General features: G+C 45.0%; 1 protein-coding gene across 5 annotated transcripts in view; it reads left to right on the top strand.

Moving 5' to 3' along the window:
• SRPX (sushi repeat containing protein X-linked) overlaps positions 1-19,189 on the top strand; it is a 141,318-nt gene that overhangs the window by 83,628 nt on the left and 38,501 nt on the right. For 3 of the 5 annotated variants that reach the window (XM_044937440.2, XM_006072318.4, XM_006072317.4), the window contains 4 exons: positions 1,337-1,463; positions 4,885-5,006; positions 5,746-5,925; positions 8,468-8,601. In XM_044937440.2, the coding sequence (XP_044793375.2) occupies positions 1,337-1,463; positions 4,885-5,006; positions 5,746-5,925; positions 8,468-8,601 (563 nt within the window). Of the gene's footprint in view, positions 1-1,336; positions 1,464-4,884; positions 5,007-5,745; positions 5,926-8,467; positions 8,602-14,024; positions 14,154-15,342; positions 15,725-19,189 lie in introns of those variants that run through there. The other 2 variants (XM_044937439.2, XM_044937441.2) reach the window with 2 other exon arrangements.

Below are 19,189 nucleotides of genomic sequence, written 5' to 3'. Positions count from 1 at the left end.
CAATGGCACCCCACTCCAGTACTCTTGCCTGGCGAATCCCATGGATGGAGGAGCCTGGGAGGCTGCAGTCCATGGGGTCGCTAGGAGTCGGACACGACTTCACTTTCACTTTTCACTTTCATGCATTGGAGAAGAAAATGGCAACCCACTCCAGTGTTCTTGCCTGGAGGATCCCAGGGACAGGGGAGCCTGGTGGGCTGCCATCTATGGGATTGCACAGAGTCAGACATGACTGAAGCGACTTAGCAGCAGCAGCAGCAGCAGATGATACCTAAGGCACTTTTCTCTAGTATCCGATGATACTATCTTTAAAGCAGGAAGGACTCACTATGGCTGAATGATTTCTAGTTGGGTAACTGCTATGTTGCCAAGTCAACAGGCAGAGTTTGGAAGTGTGGGGAAGAAGTTGCCGTAGCTGATAAATTACCCTACAAGACACTAGCAAGGCCAGCTGATTGCTGATTTAGCCATACACAGGTAAGTACTCACACAGTCTTTAAAACTCAGCAGGCATATCACTGGGAACTCTGCTCAGGGTGATGTGGCAACCTGGGTAGGAGGGGAGTTGGGGGAGAATGGGTACATATATATGTGTACACACACACACACACACACACACATATATAGCTGAGTCACTCTGCTGTACACCTGTAACTATCACAATCATTGTTAATCAGCTATACCCCAATACTGGCTTCCCTGGTGGCTGAGTGGTAAAGAACCCTCCTGCTATGCAGAAGATGCAGGAGGCACCGGGTTTGATCCCTGGGTTGGTAAGATCCCCTGGAGGAGGGCATGGCAACCCACTCCAGTATTCTTGTCTGGAGAATCCCATGGACAAAGGAGCCTGACGAGCTACAGTCCATAGGGTCGCAAACAGTCAGACATGACTGAAGCGACTGAACACGCATGCATATCCCAATACAAAATAAAAAGTTGAACTCAGCAGACAAGAAGGGGCAAGATGAAGGGAAACAAGATAAATACAGAAGGGGTGAAGAAGCCCTTCAAAAATAGGGAGCACCTAGAGCTTTGGGCCCTTGCAAAGATGGTGCAGTGGTAAAGAACCTGCCTGCCAGTGCAGGAGATACAAGAGACAAGGGTCCAGTCCCTGGGTCAGGAAGATCCCCTGGAGAAGGAAATGGCAACCCACTTTAGTATTCTTGCCTGGGAAATCTCATGGACAGAGGAGCCTGGTGAGCCACAGTCCATGGGGTCACAAAGAGTCGGACACAACTCAGCGCAGAGCTTCGGGCATGTCTAATGGTGGGCTGGGTGTCGAACCCCAGGTTGATATTTCCTGATGATGGTGAGAATATTCTGGTTATATTTTCAGATCTCGAACCTCCTAGAATCAAGTGTCCAAGTGTGAAGGAACGCGTTGCAGAACCCAACAAGCTGACAGTCCGAGTGTCCTGGGAGACACCCGAGGGAAGAGACACAGCAGATGGCATTCTCACTGAGTAAGTGCAGCTTGGCAGCTGGAATGAGGTTGCCCGTTTATGTGAGAAGTTCACTACCAAGAATAAGGAAGTGTGTATCTGCTGGTCAGGGTATGCTTTTGGACTCGGTACAGCACTCTTTCAGCCACACCTCATTCATTTCTTTATTTTTCTTCACTGTCTGGCATACTACATTCTTCACTTATGTATCTGTTTACTGCCTGTCTCAACTAGAGTATGTTTGAAGCCATATCCTTAAGGCCCAGAACCATGCCTAGCACATAGTTGCTACTTAGTAAACTATTTGTTGAAGGAAAGAAAGGAAGTCAGAAGGAGTGGTGGGGAGAAGGGAGGAAAAGGGACAGAAGGAGGAAGAGGAAGTCAAGTGGTTAATTCACAGAAAGACTCACTGCCATTGTGTGCTAGGCCCCCTACCCAGGCCTTCCTAAGCCACCACCTCCCTGGGAACCTATGTCTCCCAGGTGGAGCTCAGTGTCGCCCCCTTGTGCTCTGGGAGTATGTTTTAGGGCAGAACTCCAAAATCTCTCTCTTTTTTTTTTTTTGGCACCTGTTTCTTTCACAACTTTTGATTTTTAATTTTTTAATATATGACCTTAAACACTTAAACCACTTGTAAATAAAAAAGTCCTTCTTCCCCACCCCAACCCCCTTCTCTAGGACCAACTGCACAAATAGTTTGAAATACATCCCCAAAATCTTTAAAAATGGGTGGTTCCCTTCAGTGAAGTTCAGCCACATGTTGTTCTAATCTAGCAGCTGCGCCTGTGCCCCTGTGGCTATGGATGGGCCCTCATGTTCCCTGGGGGCCACTACTTTATGTCAGCATATTCACATCCATGCCTTAGAGTACACGGTCCTATTAGGCCTCCCCGCCGAGTTTCCATCTGTGGACAAAGAACACCTCTGACTTACCCCTGGTGAGCCATACAGCAGGGCAAGGCTTTCTAGAATTCTGTCAACCCAGGCTGGGCAAGAGGAAATGTTTCTAAGCCAATATTAGCCATAACAGAACATTTTCTTCTAGGAAGAGGCTCAGTCTTTCACCCCTAGGACATTTTGTTCTGACAGCCTGATAATTTTTCCCACCATCTAGCTTAGATCATATTTGTTATGTTTCCGCTTGTAATTCCTCAAAGATAAAGTGTGAGTATTAAGAAATTATTTATTTTCTGTTGCATACATATGTCACCCCTTAAGGAGAAACTTTAGGCGATGAGGATTAAAAATATAAGTCACAGTTGCTATAACCATGTCATGCATCATGTGTGTGCTCAGTCATGTCCAACTCTTTGTGACCCCATGGACTGTAGCCCGCCAGGCTCCTCTGGCCATGAGATTCTCCAGGGAGAATATTGGAGTAGGTTGCCATTTCTTCCTCCAGGGGATCTTCCTGACCCAGGGATCAAACCCAGGTCTCCTACATTGGCAGGCAGGTGGGTTGTTTACCACTGAGCCACCTGGAAAGCCCTTGATATAGTCAGGGATTGGCTTTTAACAATTGTTGAATCTTTTGGAACCCAGCACGATGCCTGGGCCTTCTCCTAGCCCATAACAGATTCTTAGATTCTCACAACTGCGATTGCTATTGAGATCTGGTATAATATACACACAATATCAGGTCATCAGATGACTTTAGTTATCTAGCAAGGATATTCACCTTGGCATTTTTGTGGGTAATCTGTGTGTTACAGTTAGAAATGTGACATTTTGAAAGAGCATCTTAGTAACCCCAACCCTCTGTTCAGAGCAGCTATTGGCTTCCTAAATTCTACAGCTCAGGGCCATCAGAGCTGTGGAGCAGAATGAGGAGTTCAGAGAAGGCTGTCTTTTCCCCTTTTGCAGCTCTTGCTTGGCCTCCTTGCTTCTCTGGCATTTCTCTTCTTTTCCTCATGTCTTTTGCAAGCTTCTGTTCTGTAGTCCCCTTCTGGGGTGGGGGGAAGGTTCTAGTGTCAGGTGCTGAGACAAGTGCTTCCTGTGAGCTCCATATTTATGCCCTATGACTGTTATTTGCATGTCACACATGAAAGAGAGTCTCCAAGAGGTAAGCGGCCACTCATGTTTGAAGTCTGATTCCTCTCAGGTTTATCTGCTTTTAAATTGTGCTTCCTGATGAGGACCTTAAAGCACCTAAGGCCCAAAGTGACACGTCTGTAATGCTGGGATGTCTGGCACTCTTGTAACACCCCTCACTGCATACTTGTAAACAACTGCCTTGTCCATCTGTGTGGAAGGTTCTCTTCAATGGTGACAGTGAGAATTTCACATGCACATTGTCAGTCAATATTCTTTTCATTCCTCATACGTGTAAAGAGAAGGGAAATTATCTATTGAAAAACAATTGATCATATTGTACCTACTGATATTCTTATCAGACAACTGAGAAGAAAGATGTGGAAGTCATCCTTGCTCTGTGACCTTGGGTGGGTTCCTTGATCTTTTGGTGGCTCAGTTTCCTCATCTGTGAAATGGGTATAATAATGCCTACATCATAGGGTTGTTGAGAGGATTAAATAAACTACTGTATGTGTGTGTGTGTGTGTGTGTTTCTAGACATTATATATAATGTCTAGAAATACGCCAGACATGTGTAAGGTTTATATACTGGGCTTCCCTGGTAGCTCAGAAGGTAAAGAATCTGCCTGCAATGAGGGAGACTTGAGTTCGATCCCTGGGTTGGGAAGATCCCCTGGAGGAGGGAATGGCACCCCACTCCAGTATTCTTGCCTGGAGAATCCCCACAGAGAGAGGAGCCTGTAGGGCTACAGTCCATGGGGTCGCAAAGAGTCAAACACGACTGAGTGACTCAGCACACATGGCACAAAGAATAATAATGATAATAATAATAACTAATAATAAAGATAATAATAACTTGAGTTATTATTATGGTCACCATGAAATCACAGTGAATTTGCCTTTTGCTCAGGAAAGGTCTCCACTGAGATAGAAAAAGCAGAGAAAGTTCTAGCGCCCCCTGCAGGCCCAAATTGCCAGTGACTGCTGGGACTAACCTCTCAAATGATTTCCCTCAAAGAAAATTCCCTCATCCTCCCAATCGGGTGACAGTTCGGGTCTTCCTTGGACCAAAGGAAGGAAGACTTGAGCTTTGGGTTCTCAGCGTCTCCCATCCTCTGTTCTACATCACAAAAAGAAAAACCAGTCTGATTTTCCCAGGAACTGGGGACTTCCATTTTCTGGTCTCAAACTGCACTTCCAAAACAAAGTAAAGCTCACAAAATTCTCTTCTTTGAGAATTAAAAAACTGGCCTAATGGCAGTCCCTTGGAGTCTCTGTATCTTGAACAGAATGGGTGCTCAACAAACACCCATGATGGTCCTCTTTGATCCTTAGGCCATCACGGCCCGATTGTTGTTAGGGCCTACAGCGATCATCTTTGGTGTTTCTGATTTTTTCCCCCTTTAAGTGTTATTCTAAAAGGCCCACCCCCAGGCTCGCATTTTCCAGAAGGAGACCACAAGATCCAGTATACTGTCTATGACAGAGCCGAGAACAAGGGCACTTGCCAATTTCGAGTTAAAGTAAGAGGTAAGATGACTGCTGCTTGGCTTTTTTTTTTCCCTCTCTTTTTAAGAACAAAGGGAAGCAGAGACTCAAGCTAGAACCTTCTGTGAGTGCCCATTGTCAGAGGAAGACTTGCCAGCTCTGCATTTGCCTCTGATCATGAGGCTAGGGGAAGGGTGCCACCTCACTGCCTAAATTTCACAATTCAAATCCAGATGAGGTTGAGTGCAGGCAGATGATTGAAGGAGTCCGAGAGAGCAGTAAGCTCATCTCATATGAGCCCATCGCTGGCTGTCCCAGAACAATAGTATTTAATAGCTTTTCCACTCCTGGGCTTCAGTGACCAGCCAAAGCCTATATAAGTCCTGCTATGAAGGAGGTTAGGAGCCCCTTAGGTAGCCCACCAGCCGACCGTGTTCTTGGTGTTCCAGAACCTTTAGGAAAAAAAGGTTTTTAAGGTTTACTTTGAGCTTCATGGTTTGGGTAGCTAATAACTAGCCATCTTTACTCCTTCCTCTTCTGGGTTCAACCTCCTCATCTAGACCACAGGGAGCTGAATCAGTTTATCTCAGTGGTCTTGTTGGTTTGAACAGTGACCCTCCTAAGGCACACCCACTGGCAGATAGCCACACCTGCCCCTCCCTACACACCTGCCCAGTGTAGAAGCTGGTGTTTCTGACTCCTCCCCTTCCCTGCTTGCTTTGTGGTGGTGGAGCGGGGGGCACTCAGCACTGAGCACCCTCTGGGCTTGTGTCCCACACAGTGAGACGCTGCGGCAAGCTCCACGCCCCGGAGAACGGCTACATGAAGTGCTCCAGTGACGGCGATAATTATGGGGCTGTGTGTGAATTCTCCTGCGTCGGAGGCTACGAGCTCCAGGGGAGCTCTGCCCGAGTATGTCAGTCCAACCTGGCTTGGTCTGGCACTGAGCCCACCTGCACAGGTACGAGGGCAGCTCTCTCTCCAGCCAGCAACAGACCCTGAAGCCCCTTTGGCTCTGGTTTCCAGGACAGGGAGCCTTTTGTTCTATATACTTAGAAAGGTTCAGGGCCAGCCATATTCATCTGTTGGATGAAAACAGTCCTCCAGTAACTGGGCAGCCCATCTTTCCCGCTCTCCTCCTTCACCTCTGCTCATCTGCTGATTTATCTCGCATGTCCTCTAAGGAGGAAGCTGGAGGTAGGAGTCCAGGGTTCATTATAAATCATCAGAATTATGAATTAGCAAAGTCTGCACCCTTGGGACCTCCCTGGCAGTCCAATGACTAAGACTCTGCACTCCCAATACAGGGGGCCAGGGTTCTAGATCAGGGAACTAGATCCTACATGCCACAATGAGGAGTTGCTTGCCACCACTAAAACCTCGTGCAACCCAAACAAAAAAGCATCTGTAGTTTCAGCCAGGAAATTAAAAGACGCTTACTCCTTGGAAGGAAAGTTATGACCAACCCAGATAGCATATTAAAAAGCAGAGACATTACTTTGCCAACAAAGGTCTGTCTAGTCAAGGCTATGGTTTTTCCAGTGGTCATGTATGGATGTGAGAGTTGGACTGTGAAGAAAGCTGAGCACGGAAGAATTAATGCTTTTGAACTGTGGTGTTGGAGAAGACTCTTGAGAGTCTCTTGGACTGCAAGGAGATCCAACCAGTCCATCATAAAGGAAATCAGTCCTGGGTGTTCATTGGAAGGAATGATGCAAAAGCTGAAACTCCAGTACTTTGGCCACCTCATGCGAAGAGTTGACTCATTGGAAAAGACCCTGATGCCAGGAGGGATTGAGGGCAGGAGGAGAAGGGGACGACAGAGGATAAGATGGCTGGATGGCATCACCCACTCAATGGACATTAGTTTGAGTGAACTCCGGGAGTTGGTGATGGACAGGGAGGCCTGGCGTGCTGCAATTCACGGGGTTGCATAGAGTCGGATATGACTGAGCGACTGAACTGAACCCTTGTTCCTCTCTTCAAAGCCAGTACACTACTATGTACAGATGATAGAGCCCCTGCTTTGCAGCACTAGCTGGCAAGTCCCGCAGATCTTGGGCCTTCGGGATCTTTGCTCCTAATGTCAAATGAGGAAGCAAATACTCTACCTTCTCCTGGAGCTGTTGAAAGGATGAAATGAGGTCATCTATTGAACAATGGAATTGAGCAAGGCTTGGCATATGGTCCCGGGGTTGGGAAGATCCCCTGGAGAAGGGAATAGCAACCCACTCCAATATTCTAGCCTGGATAACAGCAACAGTAATGAAACTAAACTTTCAATAACTGTCAGCTGTTATTACTGAGGAACAAAAATTGGGCTGGGTAGCGATCCTAGTGTGACATTTGGACTAGCCAGAAAATTCTGGACATGGCTTCTATTTCTGTACTCCACTTTTTCTCATTTCCTAGTACTTTCTCCAGAGAAGGCAATGGCACCCCACTCCAGTACTCTTGCCTGGAAAACCCCATGGACAGAGGAGCCTGGTAGGCTGCAGTCCATGGGGTCGCTAAGTCGGACATGACTGAGCAATTTCACTTTTCACTTCCATGCATTGGAGAAGGAAATGGCAACCCACTCCAGTGTTCTTGCCTGGAGAATCCCAGGGATGGGGGAGCCTGGTGGGCTGCAGTCCATGGGGTCGCACAGAGTCGGACATGACTGAAGCGACTTAGCAGCAGCAGCAGCAGCAGTACTTTCTCATCTTTATGCTTTCCCTTTAATCTTAGAGAGATGGAGACACAGATACATACATCAACAGCTAAGTGCCTGAGGCTCTTAGATTTTATTAAAATACAAAGAACATCCCTCTTTCCTTCCCTGTCTCATTTCCTGGGGTAGGAGAGTAATGCTCCCCACCTCCAGTGCCCTGCAAACATATTCACATCTTAATCCCCAGAACCTGTGAATGTATTACTTTACGTAGCCAAGGGGCCTTTGAAGTTGTAAATTAAGGATTTTGAGATGGGAAAAAGCACGTGGATTACCCAGGTGGGCTCAATGGAATCCCAAGCATCCTTAATAAGAGGGAGGTGGAACTGCTCTGAGAGGAGTGAAGTTGGAAGCTGCTACGCTGCTGGCTTTGAAGGTGGAGGAAAAGCTAGGAGCCAAGATTCTGGAAAAAGCCAAGGAAACATGTTCCTCCAGGGCATGTGGGTTGAGGGCAGTGGGGGAGGGGGCACAGCCCTGCGAACAGCCTTGACTTGACCCCAGTGAAACCTGTTCCAAACTTCGCACTGCCAGAATTGTAAGAGAATGTGTGTTAAGCCACTAGGTTTGTGGTGATGAGTTGACCACAAGCAAGAGGAAACTAACACGCGTCCCCACTCCCCAACTGAGTGTTCTTTGGGACCACCTCCTGAATGAACTGAAGATTTCTAGTTGAGTCTTTATCTCGGGGTTTACTTCTTACACATATGTTTCTGTGTCTCATCACAGGCTGTATGTATTGAGCCGGAAGCAGTAGAGGGTTTCTGACCTACCTGACTGTTTCTGATTACAGCCATGAATGTCAATGTCGGCGTGAGAACAGCAGCTGCACTTTTGGATCAGTTTTATGAGAAAAGGAGACTGTTCATTGTGTCCACCCCCACAGCCCGAAACCTCCTCTACCGGCTGCAGCTGGGGATGCTCCAGGTGAGTCCTGGCAGCAGGGCCAAGGCAGAAGGGAGACCTCTGAACAGGAAGGGCCTGGCCATTTCATTAAAAAGCAAAGGCTAGATTCAGTTCTTAATCCATTTCCCGGGAACTTTAGGAACTTGCACTTCAGAACTCCCACCATTCATTTCTGGGTCTGGGCTATAACCTGATTAGCATTGACACCCCAGAGCTAACACAATCGTTTTCCAAATAATGAGGTTTGTTTGTCTTCACTAATAAGCCTAACTGACATGTTGTCCAGGTTCAGCCAAAGAACAAATTGTCTTTGCTGAACCCGGCCAGGGTATGCCTGGGAGGGAGGCCATCTATCTGTAGTTTACCCAGAAGGCTGACTCAAGAACTGAGAAGAGTCCAGGGGCCCTGAGGCTCCACATGCTACCGCAGGGAGCTTCCCCAGCTCCCACAGAGCTCCTCAGAGAGGGGTGAGCATCTTTCAGAAAAGTGGCTCTCTGAACTGTGGTCCATGGACTAGCTGTGTCAGCCTGGGAGCTTGTTAGGAATGCAAATTCTCAAGCCCCCACCCAAGACACACTGGATCAGAAACTACCTGTTAGCAAGACCTCCAGGTGACTCCTAAGAACTTCAGAGTTGGGGGGTGGATTTTCTAGGAAATGTGCCCTTCTTAGCTGTGTAAGTTTTGTAGCTACAAAATGAGGCAACCAATGTTTTTGGGGAGGGGAAAAAAAGCCAGAAACTGAAAGGATTGAATTAGAACTTGCTTGATTTTTGTCCTGAAGCATGTTGTCAATAAGAGTGGCCAATCTGATTGAAGAGGTGGGATGCTGTGCTGGGTCATAGATGTGGTGTTGCATATTTTGGGAGGAATGTTTCACCCAGGTGGTGCTAGTGGTAAAGAATCTGCCTGCCAATGCAGGAGATGCAAGAGATGCGGGTTCAATCCCTGGGTTGGGAAGATGCCCTGGGAAAGGAAATGGCAACCCACTCCAGCATCCTTGCCTGGAGAATCCCATGGACAGGAGAGTCTGGTGCACTGTAGTTCATGGGGTTGCAGAGTCAGACATGACTGAGTGCATGCTTGTGCACACACACACATACACACACACGACAGTAAACAGAACCAGATGTTCAGAACGATCTTGATTTAATTGAAGGCTACAATTTAACTTTTCAGCTTTAAGACATTGAATAATAAAACTTTGTTTATTCTCCGCATGTACTTGGACTTCCCATGAACTCTGAAGAGCCATATAAAAAGTTTGGGGCTCCCTTGATAGGAACCTAATTTATCTCGTCTTTACCTCCAATCCCTGCCACCTGACCTCCACCTTATGTCCCCTTGTCCCAGCTAGGGGCTTGCTCTTGGGGTAGCACAAGGCCACAACACTGCATCGTGTGGGGAACTGGCCTTGCAGGCTGTATCCCATAACTATACGTTTCCCGACCTCTTCTTATTTCCATGGAAAAATAAAAAAGACAAACAACTTGCTTTTTCTCTGTTGGGCAAACTATGGCACTTGTAAGTAAAATTGTATTGACGCGCAGCCAAGGCTTGCTCATTTGTGCATTCTTTATGGCTGCTTTAGCATCACGGTGGCACCATTAAAACAGAGACCAGCCAGCCCCATGGAACCTACAATCTTTACTCTCTGGCCCTGTACACAAAATGTCTGCTGACCCCTGCCCTAGTCTAGCCTACTCCTTCAGGTACTTGCTAAGTTACTAATCAACTAGTTGGTTAGGATACTTGATATCAAGGTATTGATATGTGACTTCCCCCTTCCAACATATTTACATTGGCATTTTAAGCAGAGCCTTCAAAGAAAGGTTTGATTGGCTTATGTGATTGTTAGAATAATAAGAATGTTTATTTCTACCTTTTTTTACATTCTTCTCCCACTTCTATCATCCCATACAGAGATATTTCCGTGGAACTGTAATAAAAACTTGGTGTTCTCATACCTGAGGAGTTTAAACTTTCTTTCTCCCATTTAGTCATCATTCATCTTAAATTACTTCTTTGTTTCCTTATTGCCACTGCTGCTACTGATGAGACTTCCTGGCATGTGGTTGAGCAGGTCATGGTTCTTGCCAAGGACCAGCTCAGAGGCATTCTCACTGAGAGGCATTCTCTCTCTTAAAAAAAATGAGGTATGGTGGACATCTAACATTACTAGTTTCAGGTGGACAACATAATGACCCAATATTTGCATATATTGCAAAATGATCGTAACAGTAGTCCATTTAACATCCATCACCATACATAGTTACTAAAAATGGTTTTCTTGTGATAAGACCTTTCAGGATCCACTCCCCTAGCTACTCTCAAATCTACAATATAGTTTTATTAACTAGAGTCACCAAGCTGTATATTACATCCCCATAATTTTTTCATTTTATTACTAGAAATTTGTACCTTTTGACACCCTTCACCCATTTTGCCCAGCCCCAGCCCCCACTTTCAGAAAACGACAATCTGTTCTCTATATCCATGAGCTCAATTTGTTTTAGTTCTTTGGGTTTTTCTTTTAAGATTGCACATGTAAGAGAGATCATATAATATTTTCTCTTTGACTTACTTAACATAATGCTCTCAAGGTACACGCATGTTTCAAATGGCAAGAGTTCATTCCTTTTTGTGGCAGCAGAGATACACTTCCTCAGTCTGGGTAGTGAACTTCTCACATAAGAGGGGCAGCCTCATTCCAGCTGCCAAGCTGTGCTTACTCAGTGAGAATGCCATCTGCTAAGGACCTACAGATCTTTTTTATTTGTGACTTGCCAACTAAGTCAAATCAGAGAGGAGCAGCCTTTCCAAATGATCAATCAAAAATAAAACGCACCTTTTTAGCCTGGTATTTCCCCTGGTCTCATTTGTTTTGCATTTCAGTGAACATTTATTGGGCCTTCCCTGGTGGCTCAGTGGTAAAGAATCTGCCTGCCAATGCAGGAGACATGGTTCGATCCCTGGGTCACAAAGATCCCCCAGAGAAAGAAATGGCAACGCACTCCAGTATTCTTGCCTGGAGAATCCTATGGACAGAGGAGTCTGGCGAGCTATAGTCTGTGGGAGTCACAAGAGTCAGACAACTTAGTGTCTTAGCCTTAGTGACTAAACAAGAACAAATATTGCATTTTATATATATATCATTTTCTTCATCCATTCATCCATCAAGGGACATTGAGGTTGTTTCCATAGCTTGACTATTGTAAATAATGCTGCAGAGAACATGGGGGTGCTTATATCTTTTCAAGTTAGTGTTTTGCTTTGGATAAATATGCAGAAGTAGACTTGCTGGATCACATGGTAGTTCTATTTTTAATTTTTTTGAGGCACTGCTTTACTGTTTGCCCTAGTGGCTGCACCCATTTACATTCCCACCAACAGTACATCAGTTCACTTCAGTCACTCAGTTGTATCTGACTCGTTGTGACCCCATGGACTGCAGCACACCAGGCTTCCCTGTCCATCACCAACTCCCGGAGCTTACTCAAACTCATGTCCATTGAGTCAGTGATGCCATCCAACCATCTCATCCTCTGTCATTCTCTTCTCCCACCTTCAGGCTTTCCCAGCATCAGGATCTTTCCCAATGAGTCAGTTCTTCATATCAGGTGGCTAAAGTATTGGAGTTTCAGCTTCAGCATCAGTCCTTCCAAAGAACACCCAGGACTGATCTCCTTTAGAATGGACTGGTTGGATCTCCTTGCAGTCCAAGGGACTCTCAAGAGTCTTCTCCAACACCACAGTTCAAAGGCATCAGTTCTTCAGTGCTCAGCTTTCTTTATAGTCCAACTCTCACATCCACATATGACTACTGGAAAAACCAAAGCTTTGACTGCATGGACCTTTGTTGGCAAAGTAATGTCTCTGCTTTTTAATATGATATCTAGGTTGGTCATAACTTTTCTTCCAAGGATCAAGCATCTTTTAATTTCATGGATGCAGTGACTATCTTCGGTGATTTTGGATCCCCCCAAAATAAAGTCATGTATGGATGTGAGAGTTGGACTGTGAAGAAAGCTGAGCACCAAAGAATTGATGCTTTGAATTGTGGTGTTGGAGACGACTCTTGAGGGTCCCTTGGACTGCAAGGAGAGCCAACCAGTCCATCCTAAAGGGAATCAGTCCTGAGTGTTCATTGGAAGGACCGATGTTGAAGCTGAAACTCCAGTACTTTGGCCACCTGATGCGAAGAGCTGACTCATTGGGAAAGACCCTGATGCTGGGAGGGACTGGGGGCAGGAGGAGAAGGAGACGACTGGAGATGAGATGGCTGGATGGCATCACTGACTCAGTGGGCGTGAGTCTGAGTGAACTCCGGGAGTTGGTGATGGACAGGGAGGCCTGGCGTGCTGTGATTCATGGGGTGGCAAAGAGTCGGACACGACTGAGCGACTGAACTGAAAATAAAGTCTGTCACTGTTTCTATTGTTTTCCCATCTATTTTCCATGAAGTGATGGGACCAGATGCCATGATCTTATTTTTCTGAACGTTGAGTTTTAAGCCAACTTTTTCACTCTCTCCTTTCAGTTTCATCAAGAGGCTCTTTAGTTCTTCTTCGCTTTCTGCCATAAGGGTGGTGTCATCTGCGTACCTGAGGTTATTGATATTTCTCCCCACAGTTTTGATTCCAGCTCGCACTTCATCTAGCCCAGTGTTTCTCATGATGTACTCTGCATATGTTAAATAAGCAGGGTGACAATATACAGCCTTGATGTACACCTTTCCCGATTTGGAACTTGTTTGTTCTTCCATGTCCAGTTCTAACTGTTTCTTCCTGACCTGCATACAGATTTCTCAGGAGGCAGGTCAGGTGGTCTGGTATTCTCATCTCTTGAAGAATTTTCCACAGTTTGTTGTGATCCACACAAAGGATTTGGCATAGTCAGTAAAACAGAAGTAGATGTTTTTCTGGGAACTCTCTTGCTTTTTCAATGATCAAACGGATGTTGGCAATTTGATCACTGGTTCCTCTGCCTTTTCTAAATCCAGCTTGAACACCTGGAAGTTCACCTACTGTTGAAGTCTGGCTTGGAGAATTTTGAGCATTACTTTGCTAGTGTGTGAGATGAGTGCAGTTGTGCGGTAGTTTGAGAATTTTCTTGGGCATTGCCTTTCTTTGGAACTGGAATGAAAACTGACCTTTTCCAGTCCTGTGGCCACTGCTGAGTTTTCCAAATTTGCTGCTATATTGAGTGCAGTACTTTCACAGCATCATCTTTCAGGATTTGAAATAGCTCAACTGAAATTCTGTCACCTCCACTAGCTTTTTTTTTTTTTAGTTATGGCTCCTAAAGCCCACTTGACTTCACATTCCAGGATGTCTGGCTCTAGGTGAGTGATCACACCATCGTGATTATCAGTACATAAGCTTTCCCTTTTCTGTATGTCCTCAATCGCATTTGTTACATGTCTTTTTCTTTCTCCCTTTTGTAGCACTGGTTTATTAAGACTGAATCCCTATCAGTATTTGTAGACTGTCAGTAGTCATGTATGGATGTGAGAGTTGGACTATAAAGAAAGCTGAGCACCGAAGAACTGATGCTTTTGAACTGTGGTGTTGGAGGAGGCTCTTAAGAGTCCCTTGGACTGCAAGGAGATCCAACCAGTCCATCCAAAAGGAAATCAGTCCTGAATATTCATTGGAAGGACTGATGCTGAAGCTGAAACTCCAATACTTTGGCCATCTGATGTGAAGAGTTGACTCATTGGAAAAGACCCTGATGCTGGGAAAGATTGAAGGCAGGAGGAGAAGGGGACGACAGAGGATGAGATGGTGGGAAGGCATCACTGACTCAATGGACATGAGTTTGAGTAAGCTCCAGGAGTTGGTGATGGACAGGGAGGCCTGGCATGCTGCAGTCCGTGGGGTTGCCAAGAGTCGGAGATGACTCTGTGACTGAACTTAACTGAAACAATGGGGAACTGAAGCATCAAAGCAAACGCATTAAGGATCATACATAATAGATAAACCCTTAAATTTTCTTATTCCCTATATTATTATTCCCCTTATTATTTATTTGCTTAAGTAATTCAATGCATACTGACAGCTTAAGGTGAAAAGTGTCAGATTCGTGATCTCCAAAGATTTAGCTTTGGGACCAGGGACCAGGCTTGATCACTCAAGAGCTTTTGTGTAGCAGAGTTTTATTAAAGTATGAAAAGAGACAGAGAAAGCTTCTGACATAGACATCAGAGGGGAACAGAGAGTGCCCCCCTTGCTAGTCTTAGCAAGGGAGTTATATACTTTTTTAATTGGTTATTGCAGTAAATCAAAAGAATGTCTCAGGGTTGTAAAGGTCTTACCAGACCCACTCCCACAATATACATTTCAAGATAACGGGATTAGAACTAACAATAGAAAGATTTTACCAGAGCTGCTCCCATAATATATGTTTTAAAATGACAGGATTAGTCAGAAGTTTCTCAAAAGGGAGAAACATGTCCTCAAGCAGGATACATTGTTGTTATATAATCATTGGTACAGAGTGTAAGGGAAAACATATCCTTGAGCAATATGAGTTGTTTTGTTGTGTATCATCTGCTCTAGGCTTAAAGAAAAAAAACCCTTTGTCCTTTTCTCCTCCTTGAAAACTCCAGACTCCTTTCTCCTCATCAGGACTTCTTATCAGCGTACCTAGGAACTGACTCGCTCAATACTTAACCAAAACTGAATTGCTTATGAAACATTTCTGCATAGGCTGCAGATCTGCAGCCTATATTTCTGTGCCTTTATCTTTTGTTTGACTTCCAGCAATTCTGCCTGAATAGCTCTATCTTCTGGTGCCATCTCCTGGGCTTTCTTAAAGTCAGACAATGCTTGATCATATTCTTTGAATCCTGGCCACCCTTGGGCTCTATGGTACAGTGCCTTGGTGTTTGCTGAGTCTGTTTCAAGGACCTCCAAGCAACTGTCAACCACTCCCTGCCAATCAGACATTTTCAGTGGACATCTTCAGTTTGCAAGCTCCAATATTCAGCACACAGCTTAAAGCAACAGGCTGCAGCTTTGATCCACGTGCTTTCTCAGCTGCAACTTTTGTGCCTTCCACATACCTTAAAACTTTGGTGTATTTTTTTTTTAATGGCCATCTCTCAGTTCTGGGATTTGAATAAAGAATTTCCAATGTTTTTTTAAGTGTTCTGTTACTGATAAAATTTCATCTACATCTTCTAAATCCACATCTGCATCCTCTGAAATCTCGATGACTGTCACCAGAACTATCTTGGGGGAATATTCCCTAATCATCCCCTTCCTTCAGTTTTCTGCATTCTGCAATAATGCACAATTTGGCAGTTTTTTGACCTTTCATCTCCACATTTTCCCAAATCCTTGCCACACCCATTCCTTTCATCACCTGCCCAAACAACACGTGTTTTCCATGAGTGAGGAGTCGGAACTGTCATGATGAAGAACTGAGAATCGCTTATCTTGCAGCCTGCATTTGCCAGGCTCAGTAATTCCCCCTCATTATGCTGATAATGGAAGTTTTCATCTTCAAATTTTTCATCACAAATATTGTCTCTGCCTGTCCCATTCTAATTGGAGAAGTCTCCACCCTGAATCATAAATTTCTTGATTTGATGAAAAGGGCATCCTTTCAATTTCACCACTTCCCTGGTGGCTCAGACGGTAAAGCGTCTGCCTATAGTCTGGGAGACCCAGGTTCGACCCCTGGGTTGGAAGATTCCCTGGAGAAGGAAATGGCAACCCACTCCAGTACTCTTGCCTGGAAAATCCCATGGATGGAGGAGCCTGGTGGGCTACAGTCCATGGGGTTGCAAAGAGTCGGACACGACTGAGCGACTTTTTTTTTTTTCAAATAGAGAGGTTTCCCAGTAGTGAGTCCAATGCCTGTTTCTCCTGTACCTGACTGCTAAGTCACTTCAGTCATGCCCAACTCTTTGCGACCCCATGGACTGTCGCCCACCAGGCTCCTCTATCCATGGGATTTTCCAGACAAGAGTACTGGAGTAGGTTGCCATTTCCTTCTCCAAGGGAATCTTCCTGACCCAGGGATTGAACTCATGTCTCTTATGTCTCCTGCACTGGCAGGAGTTCTTTACCACTACCACCACCTGGGTTAGTGTTCTGTACACAATTTTCCTGTACACAATGCTTGAAAAATTTCTGCAGTTTGGGGCATAATATCTGCAAGCAATTTTAAGGCAATTAGACCATATTGTTCCCCTCTAATATCCAGATTGAAGAAGACTAGAGGGTTACTGGGGTTGGAGTGCTTAACTGGGGTGAGGAGGAGACAAGTGCAACATTGTGGCCCAAAGACACCATTTGCAAGTGACTCAGAGCACTGCGTGGAGAAGGCAATGGCACCCCACTCCAGTACTCTTGCCTGGAAAATCCCATGGATGGAGGAGCCTGGTAGGCTGCAGTCCGTGGGGTCGCTAAGAGTTGGACACAACTGAGCGACTTCACTTTCCCTTTTCACTTGCATGCATTGGAGAAGGAAATGGCAACCCACTCCACTGTTGTTGCCTGGAGAATCCCAGGGATGGGGAGCCTGGTGGGCTGCTATCTATGGGGTCGCACAGAGTTGGACATGACTGAAGCAACTTAGCAGCAGCAGCAGAGCACTGCATGGCCACAGCACAGCACACTGCATCCATGTAGACCAGCTGTGCTCTTATGTGTCTCTTTAATGATGGCCTTTTTTTTTTTAATTTTTTACTTTACAATATTGTATTGGTTTTGCCATACATCAACATGATGGCCCTTCTGATAGGCATTTGGTGTTGTCTTATGATTTTGATTTGCTTTTTAATGACTAGTAATATTTAGCATCTTTTCATGTATCTGTGCAATGGCACCCCACTCCAGTACTCTTGCTTGGAAAATCCATGAATGGAGGAGCCTGGTGGGCTGCAGTCCATGGGGTCGCTAAGAGTCGGACATGACTGAGCGACTTCCCTTTCACTTTTCACTTTCATGCATTGGAGAAGGAAATGGCAACCCATTCTAGTGTTCTTGCCTGGAGAATCCCAGGGACGGGGGAGCCTGGTGGGCTTCCATCTGTGGGGTCACACAGAGTCGGACACGACTGAAGTGACTTAGCACATATCTGTTGGCCTTTCATATATTTTCTTTGGAGAAATGTCTGTTCAGGCCTTTTGACCATTTTAAAATTGAATCATTTATTTGCTGTTGAGTTAAATGAGTTCTTTAGAGATTCTGGATATTAATCCCTTATCAGATAAATGGCTTGCAAGTGTTTTTTGTTCCCATTTTGTAGGTTGTCTTTATACTTGTTGATAGTTTCTCTTACTGTGCAGAAGCTTCTTAGTTTCATGTAATCCCACTTGTTTTTTTTTGTTTGTTTTTTGTTTTTTCATTTTGTTGCTAGTGCTTAAGGTGTCATATCCAAAAATCATTGCCAAGAGCTATATCAAGGAGCTCTTTTTCCTGTTTTTTCATCTAGGAATTTCATTGTTTCATATCTTCTATTTAAGTCTCTAATCCATTTTAAGTTCATTTTTGTAAGTAGTATAACCTAAGGTGTTAGTTTCATTTTTTTTACATGTGAATATCCAGTTTCTTCAGCACTAGTTGTTAAAAAGACTGACTTCTCTCTATTGCGTATTCTTGGCTCTTTTGTCAAATACAAGTTGACTATATATCCTTGAGTTTATTTCTGGGCTCCCAATTCTGTCCCATTTGCTTTTTTGGGGGGGGAGGGAGGATGTGTTTTTATGCCAGTACTATACTGTATGCAGGTCAGGAAGCAACAGTTAGAACTGGACATGGAACAACAGATTGGTTCCAAATAGGAAAAGGAGTACGTGAAAGCTGTATATTGTCACCCTGCTTATTTAACTTATATGCAGAGTACATCATGAGAAACACTGGGCTGGAGGAAGCACAAGCTGGAATCAAGATTGCCGGGAGAAATATCAATAACCTCAGATATGCAGATGACACCACCCTTATGGCAGAAAGTGAAAAGGAACTAAAAAGTCTCTTGATGAAAGTGAAAGAGGAGAGTGAAAAAGTTGGCTTAAAGCTCAACATTCAGAAAACGAAGATCATGGCATCTGGTCCCATCACTTCATGGGAAATAGATGGGGAAACAGTATCAGACTTCATTTTTTGGGCTCCAAAATCACTGCAGATGGTGACTGCAGCCATGAAAGTAAAAGATGCTTATTCCTTGGAAGGAAAGTTATGACCAACCTAGATAGCATATTCAAAAGCAGAGACATTACTTTGCCAACAAAGGTCCGTCTAGTTAAGGCTATGGTTTTTCCAGTGGTCATGTATGGATGTGAGAGTTGGACTGTGAAGAAGGCTGAGCGCTGAAGAATTGATGCTTTTGAACTGTGGTGTTGGAGAAGACTCTTGAGAGTCCCTTGGACTGCAAGGAGATCCAACCAGTCCATTCTAAAGGAGACCAGTCCTGGGTGTTCATTGGAAGGACTGATGCTAAAGCTGAAACTCCAATACTTTGGCCACCTCATGTGAAGAGTTGACTCATTGGAAAAGACCCTGATGCTGGGAGGGATTGGGGGCAGAAGGAGAAGGGGACGACAGAGGATGAGATGGCTGGATGGCATCACTAACTCGATGGACATGAGTTTGAGTGAAC

This window comes from Bubalus bubalis, chromosome X, assembly GCF_019923935.1.
Source record: "Bubalus bubalis isolate 160015118507 breed Murrah chromosome X, NDDB_SH_1, whole genome shotgun sequence".
Classification (NCBI taxonomy): Eukaryota; Metazoa; Chordata; class Mammalia; order Artiodactyla; family Bovidae; genus Bubalus; species Bubalus bubalis.
Note: the sequence above shows the minus strand (reverse complement) of the source record. Positions and strands in the feature narration are given on the sequence as shown.